At 48.9% G+C, this 14429-nt stretch overlaps 2 protein-coding genes across 2 annotated transcripts; both read right to left on the bottom strand.

Annotated features, from left to right (window-relative positions):
* Window positions 1-874: 874 nt before the first annotated feature.
* On the bottom strand, window positions 875-6921 carry CSUI_003440 (r3h domain-containing protein; the record flags this gene model as incomplete). Its single annotated transcript, XM_068063638.1, has 2 exons — window positions 4056-6921; window positions 875-3343 (listed from the first exon to the last, which is right to left on the bottom strand). The coding sequence occupies exons 1-2, from the start codon at window positions 5970-5972 to the stop codon at window positions 875-877; spliced, it is 4386 nt and encodes a 1461-aa protein (XP_067924391.1). The 5' UTR covers window positions 5973-6921.
* A 1296-nt stretch (window positions 6922-8217) lies between these two features.
* Window positions 8218-14161, bottom strand: CSUI_003439 (uncharacterized protein). The gene is made up of 2 exons (XM_068063637.1): window positions 10330-14161; window positions 8218-9517 (listed from the first exon to the last, which is right to left on the bottom strand). The coding sequence occupies exons 1-2, from the start codon at window positions 12456-12458 to the stop codon at window positions 9109-9111; spliced, it is 2538 nt and encodes an 845-aa protein (XP_067924390.1). The 5' UTR covers window positions 12459-14161; the 3' UTR covers window positions 8218-9108.
* Between the last annotated feature and the right edge of the window lie 268 nt (window positions 14162-14429).

Below are 14429 nucleotides of genomic sequence, written 5' to 3'. Positions count from 1 at the left end.
AGCCCCCTGGGAGGCTACACTGTATTGGCAGCGATTTCGCACAACGCCACCGTTGTGACGATTCGCTGACTGGAATTCACGCATTTTGCTGCCGCGTTCGTAATCGTATCCGACACTATCGAAGCGGCAGACGAGTGACTGCGCTGTGCAGATCATCGCGTATGGAACCGTCGTCCCTGTACTTCGCCACGGCCGGAGCCCGACCGTCTGCGGATAGTAACTCCCACCGGTGAGACCCCCTGCAGTGCTTTGTGGACTGCTCAGCTCTTTCCGGGTGGGAGCAATCCTGAGGCTTGATTCGATTTCAGTTCGGCACTCCCCGCCCCCGGGCATGTTGCGTCTTTTTGTGGAGACAGGCTCGGCAGTGTAGTGCACAGTCTCGAGATCAGGGATAACGCCATACTTGCTGAAAGTGGCGGCCGGACCATCGACAAAAGGAAGATGCACTCGCGCGCTGCTTCTCAACAAGATCGTTGACAAAAACATGAGCGCTGTAGGTCCGTGTCCGAGAGTATTGAATGAAACAAAAAGAACACCTCCACACTAAGTGCTGAGCGCCATGATTGCAATCCACTCAGCAGCCACAAGTGAGAAAGTTTGGTGAAATGAGTTCCCTTTTTGGCTCTACCCATGTACGCACGGGCAGGTCCGAGGCTCTCCGATAGTCTGCCATTCAGTATGGTTGGGATTACAAACATATCATCCCGCAATTTATCCGTCGCCACCTCTTCCACTGTACTGTCGCTCATAGGGGGCGCACGTACTAAGCTCCGACACCGCCGCTATTCCACGCAGCTGGTCGTGTAAGACCTACTCCCGTGGAATGTAGCATGTCCCGCTGTCTTGTCACCGAGGGATCAGACTTCCGAATCTTTTACTTTTTCTCCTTTTTCTGTACGGTGCGTTTCTTCTTCTCCTCCTCCAGTTTGCCTTTCAGTCTCTGCTGTACGACGCTCCTGCTGTACACATTTCCTGCCACAGACTTATTCGTAAACACGGAGGAAGCCCCTCTTTTTTTTGCCGCCTCTTCTTCGTCTTTTCTTCTCTCTTTCTGTCCGTTCTCTCTGAAAGCCTTCCGCGCATGCACTGCTGCAGCGTTTCCACAGCCATGGATCTCTGGCATAGAGTGCGAGAAGCAGAAGCGCTTTTGACAGAAGGGGCAGACGCGACCTAGGACTTTCGTGGAGGCTTTGCACTTCCCTTCCGAATAATGACACGTCCAATCTTCCTTAGTGATGGTCTCCAACAATGCGTCTATGTCTTCATCGACTGTACACATGTCTTTCTTTTTCTTGTTTCTTGATTTTGACATCCGACTCGTATCCAAGGATGCCGCACCTGTCTCTTGTTGACACCCTGATCCGTGCTTTTCTATGTTCACGTCGTGATAACTCTGTGCATCAGTCTTCTCTTCCGTCTCTCTTTCCTCTGGTTCTTGCCGCGATTCTGTCTTGGCTGCTTTTTGTGAAACAAGGCCTTCCTCCCTCTTGGGTTTCTCAGGCGCTTGCTGTGGTTGTTCTCGGTCCCCCTGGCTCTGCGTGCCCTTCCCCGAGGCTCCAGGGAGGCTGACAACAACACGCCTCTCGTCTCCGTCGCCCGCGGACGTGTGTGCAAGACCAAGATCCTCAGCTACGGCATGCACAGTTCTCCGTTCATATGCTGACAAAGAAGAAGGAAACGTGTACACGGAGAGGCACACATTTGTGGCTGCTTGGGGCTTCCTTTGCCTCTGTTGGAATTCAACAAGAATGCGTCTGATTCTCTCCTCCGTACTCTCTTCTGGTCGAATATTTTTGGCTGTAAAAGTAGATGGATGAGCGTCGACCTCCCTACTTCGTTCCTCTCCACCTGGACCTTTGTTCAAGATTTCCGCCTTTTCCTTCTTCTTCTTTCTATTCGCCGCAGCTCTACTTAACCCACTAGCAGGTCTGCGAGTGTCACCTTTCCCTTCGTTAGCTTCACCCGCTTCCGCCCCCCTAACGCCCCCCTCAGAGCGATTCTGCTGTTTGCTCGTGCCGGGGTGGCCTGCGGGGTGTCCGAACTCCGCACTACTACGTGCAGGAACGTCGCAGATGTCGACAAACTCGAGAGCACTCCTTATTTCGCCTTCGTCGCATGCATAGGAATATAAAGACTGCAATATAGCCCGTGCACGTCGCTGCAATGAATCGTTTTCTTTCGTCTCTACGTGCGTGCTGCTCTTTTCTTCTGCCTTGAGTTCTTCCACTTTTGTTTCCCTCCGCTTTGACACCCGCTCAGATCCATCCCCGTGTTTCTGTTGTGCAACTTGCTCTTCACTTCCTCGCCCAGCCACTGTTTCACTGTCACCAATGATAACAAGATGCCTCTTGGCGCGTGTGACAGCAACGTTGAGCCGTCGAACGTCCGAGAGGAATCCAACTTCTCCCCAGGGGTTGCTCCGGACAAGAGAGATGACAACAACTTCTCCTTCTCTCCCTTGAAAACCGTCTACAGTATTAACGGACGTGCTGGATAAAGAGCGATGCACGTTGTTCCTGTAGACCGTTGAGCCGGCGTGTTTGAAGGTGTCCATGTCTTCTTGTTGTGTAGTAGCGTCATTCAGTAGACGACGTATCAGTTGTACCTGTTTCCGGTACGGTGTTATAACGCAGATATCCGACGGATCAAGACGAGTGTATGTAGATAGTAAGTGCTCGAGGTACTTAATCACTATAGCTGCCTCTCCAACATTGCTTCTTGACCGACAAAAACCGTCTCCCACATCTTTTCCAGGGTGAGAAGAGTAAGATGAAGTGCCTTCCACCGTCGCTGAATCTTCTTGCAGCCAAGATACTCCCGCAGTGTCAATCCAGAGGAAGGGAGGTGCCGCATTGACAGACTCGCTTATCACCTCATACATAGCACCATGTGACGGAGTTTGATTCGGCGGGTCTGTTGTCTTCTTGTCCTTTCCCGTCCCTTCCGCATCGTCTTGCTCCACCTTCCCTCTGTGTTGTTCTTTCTTTCTCTCGGACTCGTTTTCTCCAGCTGTTCTGTCTTCATTATCATCATCTTCTCTACCTTCCTGGTGATGGTCTTTTAAAACTCGGGTAGCAACACTTGCGTGAGCTTTTAGATCCCCATGGTAAAATTGAACATTACTCCACTGCATTATTTTCTTATGCATGCGGAACTGCGTATCGAGTAGCTGAGAGATTTTCAGTCCAAAGGGCCCTCTCATAAGTCTCTCAAACAAGGTAATGCTCAAACCATCGCGCATGGCCTCACGGCTTTTGATCGTGGGAGGCAGCTGACAGTGATCACCTGCTAAAACCCCTTGACGTCCATATAGTAGAGGAATCCAGCAAACAGCTTCCAAAGCCTAGAAGAGGACAAGGCAGACCAAACGATTTTTGGAGAAAGAGCAGATACACAGGAAAAACGGAAAGCACTGAGATGATCAAATGATTCTTCTTTCTTGTGCTTTACTGCAAGATCTATCTACAAGGCCTTTTGCTCAAAAAGTACTTGGGGAACGACGACTTCACTGGGTACTCCTTCAACTCAGGTTCCTTCTGCGACAGGCTCCACTGTGGTCGAAGCCATGAAACAAAGAGTATCATGACTCGCCCAACTCGCCACATGCATGAAGCTTCCGTATACTCCGGACGGGAACTACGTGCATGATGGATTACTTGCTTACATACATGTACATTTGTATATGTATACGCGTAGATAAAAGGTTGATGCACAGCACAGCAGATGTAAACAACTAGAATGACGTAGAAAGACAAAGAAGAAAGGAACGATGAACTGAAAGAGAGAACACAGACATGAATGAAGAGTCAAATGACACATCTGTATACCACGTCCCTGGTATGTGTGCGTCGAAACAAACCACAAAGAAAATCAGAGCACTTGGTAGAAGAAGAAGCTTCTCCGTGTACATTATAGAAGCACACACCTGCAGGGAAGCATAGATGCTTGCGGTTACCTATACTGCGGACATCGATATGAATATCACTCGCTCGCACGTAGGTAGAAACCACTGCTGTGCGAGTGTTTAACAGCTCAGAAGGTCAATTCAGATCTACCTGTGCCGCCTCATCAATAACAACTACATCAAAACCATCCTCTATACCTCCCGATCTTCCCCCGCCTCCGCCTCCCCGGCGATCTTCACCTCCCCCGCAAAGTTGCCTTAAGGCTTCATCGTCTGCTCCAGCACATGTAGCAAATACGATAGGACTTTGTTTCAAAACTTCCTCAACAGCTTTCCTTTCAAACTTCCTCAGTTCTTGCCTCAAGCTACGTATCTCCTGTCGTATTGCCCTACGGGCGGCTGTATATACACCTGTTGATAATTTAGTAGCGACACCTGCTCCAGTCTCACCTCCTCCCCCTGCTCCAGGGTGAGTACCCGTCCGACTTTTTCCATTCAGGCTGTCTTCTGTAACCTTTTTTTCAAGCTTTCTTCTGTCCCGAAGAATCTCTAAGTTGCTGTCTAGCTCCCTCCGGATTTCACGAGACAAGCGCGCCTCTTCACTCTTGTTTAACTGGCTCTCTAAAGAAAACCGACTGAGGCTTTCATCGATACGAGCCGGATGCCCTAGCCGGACACACCGTTGTAACTTCGCTGGTAAGCCGGTTAAGACATTCGAGCGGACGAAAGGAGTAGGACTAGGAGAAGAACAAGATGGAATACCATCTCTTCCTGTCAATGTTTCTTCCTTTCTTGTCGTCTTCGAGCTTCCCGTTGAACAGTGTTGATCTGAGTTTGACGATAATGAAGAAGAAGAAGCAGGTGCAGGAGCTGGACCACATGACGAAGGCATAGTCTTTTCACTGGTACTAAAGAAAGCAACACGTTCAAGAAGATTGTCTACAGCAATGTTACTAGGAGCGCAGGCAAGAACCCTTTTCCCCCTCGCAGCTAGCTGAAGTAAAAGCTCGACAACTGTCGTAGATTTCCCAGTACCAGGGGGACCGTGGATTAAAAAGATATCCTGAGATCGAAGAGAACGAGTAACAGCCACCTTCTGTGATGGAAGAAGAGACCGACTGAACCAGGGATATCCTTCACACGTAGACAGATCGGAGTGACAAGAAGCAGAAGAAGGGGGACCATGCAGGAAACATGAAAGATCTTCCTCACAGGATGCCACGTCACACGATTGAGAAGGAACAGCAGAAAGAGGGCTTGCAGAAGCATCATTACTTTGATCTCCTACATCTTCATTCTCGGATGGTCTCCTTCTTCTTGTTCCTCTCTTGTTTTCTTTTCCAGTCCCTCCTTCTTCTTGTTCTTCCTCTTGTTCTCCTCGCTCGCCCCGGAGTTCTGTAGGTTGTCTGAACCCAGGCTCCTGATATCCGAAGCACACATTGAGAAGATGTCCCGCCGGACCATCAGGAGGATATGATCGTAATCTCTCTAAAGCTTTGAGCTGTCTTTCAATCGTGACGTTGGAAGATAGAAGAACCAGGTGAACTGCTTTCTTTGCTGTGATTTCTTCTCCTTCGGACCAGTCATCTGTATCAAAGGCTACAGAAATATATAAAGAGCGCACTTTATAGACAACGCCAGTAGCGAGAGCTCCTTTACTTCCCTTGTTAACAGCATTGTTTGCATTATCAAATATACCTACTATATCACCCGGCGTGAATCTGTGGTGTTCCGGTAAACATATAGACGAAGAAGTAGAACTGCCACCGATGTCATTATCACGCTCCAATTCATTCTTCTTGGGAGGAATGACGGAGCGTGAATTCTTTTTCTCTTCATTTTGGAGTGTATGAAGACCTCTCTTTGTACAAAAATCGACTAAGGTACGAGAATAAAGACCACTACGAGTTTCACGGATGACTAGACGAGGCAGTGCCAATCCTTGAGCTTCCAGCTCAGAAAGTGAAGAGGTCTGAAGAAGGGTCTCTAGTTCATCTGTCTCTGCTGCGTGCTCTGCTCTTAGCAGAGCCTGGTGACAATCCGCGAAGGTATCCACGCGCGACGACATCTTGTGAGAGAGAGATGGATTGGTACATCAAGAAACTAGCAGAGAAGGATGCAAGAGAAAGACAAAGGGAACTCCATAGCAAGGAAGAATGAAGAAAGGCGGAGGGTGAGTAAAGACAGTGGCGACGCTAGCAGAACAAGAGAAAAATAGATACCGGCTGGAATTTGGATAGTCCAGGAGAGATAAGCAGGTGGTAGACTGAAAGAGAGGTCAGTCGAGAAGGTACGAAGAGACAGTCGGGATGCCTACATGGAGAACAGACAGCTGAAGGGAGGAGAAAAGAGACTTCATAGAAGAACAGACTGAAGGGACGACTTCACAATACAAACTAGGAAAGGAAGTGAGTTTCGAACTACTAGGGACTAAACGGAACAACAGGAAAACCTGCAATGCGAAGGGAAAGACCCCCGATATACGGGAAATCTTCTTGAAAAGTGAGAGGAGTTCACGACTTAGGAGAAAGAACGCTGGGGCCGGGAGGAAGCAATAGAACCCGCTGGCGCGTCGACCCTGGGGGTTGTATCCGATAGCTTATTACACTGCGACAACGGCCAGGGCCGCACTGTTCCTCCCGCTAAAAGAAAGCCATGCATGCTAGTAGATATGCAGTCTGTCCTTAATTCATCCATGGCGTTGTCGAGCGCATATGTTTCCGACTTCCTGTCCTTGCAGTCCAGCCCAAGACGTGACAAATTCACGGCTCTCAGGCAGAGAGCATGAACGAAGAGACAGCATGGTGCTACTAGGCTTGGTCACGCCCAGGGGCAATAAACGAAGTAGCAAAGGGAGTAAACGGAGCAAAAACAAAAGGAGGCTAGGGGGCCAAGGTGAGGCACCGTGAGATCTCCTTAGGACAATCAACTACCAAGAAGTAAGAAAGTGCCACAGAAAGGAAAAGTAGATCGGACAGAAGTGTCAGAGGTGTGAAAACCGGTCGAGGACGATAATGATACAACTGCAAGGAAGGTGTTAGTGGTTGATGTTTGTATCAACCGGAAGTGAGCTAGCTTCGGCCGAATTTTTTTCTCCATTGCATGCGCATGCAGAAGCTTGACAGAGAACAGTATATACGTTCTGGACCGACAGAGTGTGCTCCAGGGTCGAAGGCCCGCCGTCCAGGAAGTGTTTCCTGACTGCCTCCGTCTGAGATGTTTCATACGGCCTGGCACGTCAGCTGAGAGCAATTTGGTGGCGTTTGGCTGCTTCACCGGTAAAGCGTGGCGACCTTCGTAGTACCTGGAGAGCGCAGTGACAATGAGCAGCCCACTAGGGGCCGTAACAGACTCGGAACTGCCCTGGTAGTCGTAGATGTGGTTCATAGCCATGCGTTTCTGAAAAGCATCCTTCCGAACGACAGAACTCTCTGTCAGGTCGAGAGTGATGGTTCACTGTGCAAGTCAGCGACAGGAGTGGTGCTGTATCGATCCAGCTTCCCCTCGAGGGGCAGAGAGTACAGCCTTAGGGAATAGTATGCGAGAAACATGTCTAACAAGGTGAACAGGCCCCTTCATGTTCTGCGATGTTTTCTCCTAGGTGAGGTCTTCACAATCTCTCCTGCCAAGCTGTCTTCCCAGTCTTCATCTGCTACTGTACTCTGCCACACATCAGATTTATTCGACAGAAAGGCTGCACCAGGAGGTCTGTAAGGAGACCTATGAAGGTGTCTCAGTGCATCACTCTTTCTCCTTGGTAACTGCAATAAGCTCTTGGCGAAATGCGGACAGTAGCCGGAGCCAGGAAGTGATCACGATGGTTATAGGCCAAGAGCGACAAAGTGTAGTGAGAAATGAGACAGTTCAACTTTGTAAGGCGACTGAGCTCTAGGGCAGACAAAGTGTGCCACTTCGTAGCTCTATGCAAGGGGAAGAGCAGCTGCTTCCTAGCAGGCAACGTATATGCTTGGCTGGATGCCGGCACAGGTCCTCTGTCACGGTCTCAAAAGGGAGCCGACTGCCTCGTGCTTCCAGACCTACAATCCGCCAGGCGTTGTTGGTCCGCTGTCAATCCAGCACTACTGCCGGGGTGCTTGCCTCTCAGCTAGCTCGTGCCTCCAGTGAGTTGAAGTCCAGACACAGTTCTGTATGTGTGGGGGTCAGCGCGAATGGTGGTGCTGAAGAGAAGCAAAAGTTGAACCGCATCAGGTGTCCAAGATGAGAGTTTTTTACACTGCTCAGACAAAGCAATTCCGTCCCGTGCAGCCTCCGTCTTCACGTGCAAGTCAGTGAGCCCTAGGTACGGTTCTGATGCGGGCTACTACACTCCATGGCAAGTTGTACGCCGTCTACGTTGTGCTCTCTGTCTGCTGCCGAAGAGAGTCGTTATCTTGGCGGAAGTTCAGGCAATTGCATGCGTGCAAGCACAGAGAACTTCACTTAATCAAGACACCGTATTTCTCAAGTGACTCATCAGTCCACCCGTTTCGCAGCGCGTACTACGCTGCTGCAGCCTCTGGAACATCAAAAGGGAAGCCTGGGCTAAACGACCTCCGGTTGCAAGAGATCCATTCTGTCCGACAAAAAACTCGAGTGGAATACACGGAGCGGTGTAAGACAAGGGTTGATTCCACGAAGGAGAGTTGATACTGTCTCCTTACCCTTACCAGCCAGGGCCGACTTTCACAGCAACCACGAAGGGGGGCCTTAAAAGTACTGAGTACCTCGATACTGCGGTGCGAAAGGAAAACTGATTCAAAAGAGAGAAACAATCAACATCCATGCAGACTTCACACGGCTGTAGAAAAAGAAAGATGTGATTTGCTTCAAGCGCTAGTGCTGGAGCAAGTTTCGGAGTCTTAGAATGCGGTACTCTTGGCGGATTAAGCTTCGTCTTGAAAAAGCAAGGGAAGTGAGAGAAAAGAAAGGAAGCCTGAGTTGAACTGCTTACATGAAAACACATCCATCCTGTCCGACAGAAAAAGCCGGGTGGAGTACACTGTGTAGGTGTCGACTTCTTAGAAGAACATGAATGTCGGAAGAACAAGAAACACCAGCGCTGTGAAACAAAGGCCGCGCGCGCGTCGCTACGACTGCTTATAAAACGATCAAGCCAAACATGTCGTCAAAGGAACAGGAAAGAGAGAATCATAAATATCGTTCTTCCGCTCGGCGCCAGCCCTCCCGCCCTGTCAGTGACTTGGCTAGCTTTTTAGAGGCGCATAGATTGCTAGAGCCAAGAAGAAAGACAGCACAACAGTGGCAAGCGCGTAGCGATACCCGTGCCTTTTCGGTAAGATCGATAGCTCAGATATGAAAGTCGACATTGTACTCAAGCTGCTGCATACACCATAGATCACAGCTTCCGTTATGAAGTATCCAGTGTCTTCGCACTTGCCTGATGGATGCGGAGAAGAAGACGAAGGGTGGGAAGCATGCTTCTGACACTGTGGAAAGTTCTGCTTAAGAATGATCTCGACTCCAGCAACTAGACACGATGCCAAGACGTTGCTCAGAAACGTTCCCATCGGGAAGTACGGTGTATAGACATCTAAGTTCCTAGAAAGAGAGAAGCGGATCCATCCGCCAATAAAAGAAAGTAAAGGGGGGTACCTAAGCAGAAAGGAAACACAAAAGACAACTCGAAACGCAAACAAAATGCTAGGAGGGAAATCGTACAATATTCTATTTGCAAGGATCCTGTCAAGAGTTAACTATATGCCAGGGGGCATATAGTTATATATATATGTATGTATAAAGATATCAGAGGCACACATATGAGGACGGACGAGATACTTGCCTTTCGTTAGTCGTTCGGTATTACACATCTGGCTACCCATGAATGTACGTATGTATATGTATAAGAAAGGATATGAAGAGTCATCCCACTCGAACTGAGTTATGCTTAGTGGACTGCATATACATGTAGGTGAGCTACATTCTCTCTTTCCCAGATATTGATGCATATGAATGAATCTACCTCACTGCGTCGTTTTCAGGCTTTTTCTGTTTGGTGGCTGGAATGCTCGTCCTCTAGAAGGATGTCTTTTGCTGGAAATCTTCCTTCACCACCGGCCATAAACTGCAGCATGTGCATTCACGCGTATACACTAGTTGTGTGCAGATAGTATCACCTCGAGAAGAAATGAGATGGCTGCTTGCCGTATGCTAGGTATACCAGTCCTATTCCAGACAATCTGACACCCTGGTATCTCATCATAGATTGTTGCGCATGCTCACCTCGTATACTTCAGGCCTCTTCATCTCTTCTCTGTGTGCTGCAGCAGGCTACACATCGCTCTCGCATCGACAACTAACTCAGAGCTAACTACGTGGAGACTGACTGACGTCACTGAAAGTGAATTATCCACCGGCATGATATACGACATTACGCACACGTATATCTCCGCAACCCTCCTTCTTACCAGAGAAACACCCGCCGACTGAAATTCTTATCATAAACTGCGAGACACCCAAATAAACAGTACACTCCAGCTGCCACTCCAGCTGCTATGAGTATCGCTTTTCTGTCCTCTTCGGTTGTCGTCAAGACACGCCTCTTATTTTTCTTTCTCAAACTCGACTCGCTTGTCTCTCCTCCTGTTCCTTCTTTCATGTCCTCCTTCATCAGGATACTGTCTTCTTCTGAGCGCTGTCCCTCTTGGGAATGGTTTTCCCGCTTCTTGTTATCCTCAACTTGTGGAGGATGTCTTTGTGCGTGTAAAGACGAGCCACTCTTCTTAGGACTGGTTAAGGCAGAAGAAGGAAGCCCTTTCACCCCTTCATCAGTCCGTCCTACGTCTTGTTCTATGCTCGTGTCTTCTCTTCTTGTTCCTCTTCCATCCTCTTGTGTTTGATGGCCTTCTAGACCTGTTGTCTTCCTTATGATGTCTCCTCGCCATCTCCTTCTTTCCTCTTTTCTCTGTGGATGAATGATTTTCTTTTCGTGTCCTTGACCTTCTTCATCCTTTCTTTCCCAGACATCTTTCTCATTCTTTCTAAGGCCATCACCCTTCTGTTTTTCTTCGCGTTCTCTTTCTTCTTTGCCTTGTTCGATTCTGTCGTCTTGGTTCCTCAAATTTCTCTCTCTTCCTCGCTCTCTCTCCGCTACCCGTAACTCCTTACTTTGCCGCAATACATCAGCAAACGTCCAGAGCTTTGGTCGACGTCGATTAAGTACTCCCTTCTGTAGAAGCAGCGCAGCATCGGTTCCTAGATGAAACCCAAAGACAGGTATAGCAAGACCAATCAAGAAGATCCATATAAGCTGATTAAAACGATTGAAGGTGTCAGGCCGACGTTCAGCTGAGGTGTTCTCATTCGAGCATGCGGCTTGTACGAGGGCAAAGATCCATGAACTGAACGTAGTTAAACTGGCACAGAAGCCTTTAGATAGTCCCGTAGGAAGAGAAGCAAGAAGAGGGGGAAGAACAAGAGATTTTCGCTTCTCTTTTATTTGTACCGAAGAAGCCGAGAAAAAAGAACATATAGAACGAGAGGATGAAACAGATGAAAGATGGCCTCTTGACCCCGGATCATCATCTCTATGTTTCTTTCTGGTGTCATGGTAAGAGTACGGGAGAAGAGACGCTTTCTTATTCATGTCATTCGTTCTATTATCCTCATGGAGATCATAGACAGACTGTGAGAGAACAGAGTGCTGACTTCTGCGAGCCAAACAACAGAAGGCCGGATATGTGGTGGGCTGAGCTGGTGACAATTGTCGTTCTTTGGCTTCCTTAGATACTCCATCCATCTTCGCTTTCTCCTTCTCCTCGTTCCCTTTCCTCTCCTCTTGGTTCTTATTGGCGTTTTTTGTGAATGTTCCGTCTTGTGAAGTATTTTCATCTTCTATCTCTATCTTCATTATATCCCCTCGTTGTTGTCCACCGACAGTCTCTTCCATCGTTCTTGATCGCTTCTTTTTCTTCTCTTCTGTTCTGAAGCCATCTCCCCCTTTTCCCTCATTCAAGAGGGTTCTTAGTTTTCTCTTCCTTCGCGCTGCTCTCCTTCGGTGTTTCCTGTCAGGCCTCGAAGATTCAGAAGAAAGCAACTTTGGCAAAGGAAGAAACAAAGCAGAAAGGATACTCCCACAGAAGTTCGGCCATAGTGCGTCAAACAGAGGGAGAGGACGTAGGCCCCACCCCGGAGTTTTCTTTGTAAAGTACAGAAAGCCTTCTCTAACTAAGGTTCCTAAAGCACTGAAGATGGCGATAAAGAGAAGATCTAGAACAAGAGGTGCTGGTGAGGGAGAAGAAGGGACAGCTTCCAACTCAGGTGCCTGATGACTTTGTATAGAAGATAAAGGTCTAAGAAGAGACGCTGATGGAGATCGATGAGGTTCCTGTATATCAAAAGGACTAGGGGGACTGCTTTTATCATTCAAGGGATGAACAGAAGAAAGTACGGAATCAGGCATATGATGATGATGGTGTGCCTGTCCGGGTGGGACGAAGGGCTCTGTTAAAGAGGCGAAGTAGACCTTGCCATCTGAAGGATCGTCTTCCTCTTCCTCATTCGGAGACGGAGCTCCCTGTTCTTCCCCCGAAGTCATCTTCTGAGGGGTTCAAGAGAATAAAGAAGATCAAGGGAGAGACATGCTCATCCACTGTCAATGCACACAACTACAAGAAAAGGGCGGCTACGAAAAAAGAAGCCAGCTATGCAATCAAGTGGACAGAGACTCCCCTTACTGAACAGGTGCACTCTTCTATTCATGGATGTACGGGCACATGTTGACGTCGTTGTATACACGGTAAATGAACATGAGGAAAGGCGACCGGTTAAAGAGTCGGAGAATCACTAATCGGGGCTCTTGTAGTATGTCTTTAAGAACACTGCCTGAAAGAAAAATGTTTTCTCCCGGCTGAAAGTACACCTCTAAGGAGATTCTGACAGGATTGCCTTGCTCAGGCGAACTCCCTCATACACAGGAGGCCACTTCCCGATGAACAGCTCGCAGCAGAGGACGAATTCGAATGCCACGAGCATAGGGGGTGGCTGAGAAGAAGAGGATCATCTAGGAGTAGCAAGACCAACAAAGACGAAGAAAGAGTGATAGCGACACTAGTTACACTTCTGCTCCTCCTGACGACAGAGAAAATTACAGGGAAGACAGGCCGACCAACTGAAGACTGCCCCTTGCTGCAGAAAGGATGGATGGTAGTGCACGTGTCTACCAATCAGTGAGCGGTCTCTCGTTTTCCTGGCCGAAGTTCTGTTGAAAAGTAGACACACCTAACTGTTGCCAGCTGTTAAAGGCTACGAACCCAGACAGCTCTTTGCAGAAGAATAGATGGAGGAGGAGGAAGTAGTTTGGCGAAGTCTAACAGAACTGTGGGCATGTGTTTTTCTTCCGGTGTCGAAGCCCCTTGCACTACGTGCCTTGCAAAAACCATCGGCAGTGCCTGGGCATCTCCAATGACATCTTGAAAAGTACCAAGTGAACTAAAGACCAGCGCGACGTCATAGATACTTCTTCAGGTGCCACATGGGATAGAAGATGGAGAGTCTGACATCTCGAATCAAAGAGAAGACACTGGTCAGACACAAGGAAGGTCTGACCCACGGGAAGAACGCGCCGTGGTGTCTGAAGTTGAAAGATAAGTAAAATAAGAAGTGAAATGCAAAGGCAATGAAAACTTCGGAGAGGAGAGACTTGACAAGTCCCGTTCCGGTGCTTGCGTGCGCAGATAGTCTCTTTCCAGGGGCGGTACCCTCGGTCCCGTGTCCTGACAGCAGTGAGCTACTCCGTGTACGCACACGTGAGACAGCTCAGTTAGCATCGCTAGATCGAAAAAGAAAGGTGCAAACGAAAGGAGATGCGATATGAAGCTTGTTTCAGTCGGGCTTCTATGAGAGTTATCCGAAACCTCGCCTTTCCAAGAAGACATGCAACATCGCTTCTATCTGCCACTTGCCGGGGGCAGCTGGAGGGGGCTCGTCGATTGTCATGCGAGTCTGGCCGGTAACGCCTGCTATACTTGGTAAATGGACTGGCAATATAGGTTGTTCGTTCTCGATCTTATAGTGGAGCGAAACCAACGGTCAGCGCGTCTTCCCTTTTTCTTGTTATTTGGAGTTTGCTCTCCGTGCCCGGACATCCCGACCCGAAGAACTGGATTCGTAACTTCGTTACACTTCAATACAGTACGGACGCCAGCCTCTGTCCTCACGGGCGCTCCGCAGGGGACCATCATGATCTGCCTTTGAGGCATTCTCCGTTCGCTAACGTAACGACCGCGCTTGGAGCTCTGTGACGCGCGAGAGAGGCACGAGCCATGCTGCGGGCTAGGTAGGAGACACACACCGGGCAGACCTCGGAGACCGCCGTTCTCAGCATCTATACCCGAAGATGTCCCCACGTAGCCAAAGCCTGACGGACTTAGAACAGGAAATGCGTCACTAAGCAGATTTCCTCGTTTCTATTCTACTGGTTCAAAAACAGAGTGAGCTGTCACATTCCGAATGTGGACTCCAAGGCCGCTGCATGCCATGCCTCAGGGCCCACCCGGCTCGAGTGTGC

Source organism: Cystoisospora suis, assembly GCF_002600585.1.
Source record: "Cystoisospora suis strain Wien I chromosome Unknown contig_1534, whole genome shotgun sequence".
In the NCBI taxonomy this organism is placed as follows: domain Eukaryota; phylum Apicomplexa; class Conoidasida; order Eucoccidiorida; family Sarcocystidae; genus Cystoisospora; species Cystoisospora suis.
The sequence above is the reverse complement of the archived record's forward strand: the minus strand, read 5'-3'. Positions and strand labels throughout refer to the sequence as shown.

Bases quoted from the DNA above. Each gene is read 5' to 3' on its own strand.
- CSUI_003439 (XM_068063637.1), bottom strand. From the start codon at position 12,458: ATGACTTCGGGGGAAGAACAGGGAGCTCCGTCTCCGAATGAGGAAGAG. The intron at 9,518-10,329 runs GTAAGAAGGAGG...CTTTCTGCTTAG, and splicing joins AGTCGGCGGGTGTTTCTCTG to GTACCCCCCTTTACTTTCTT.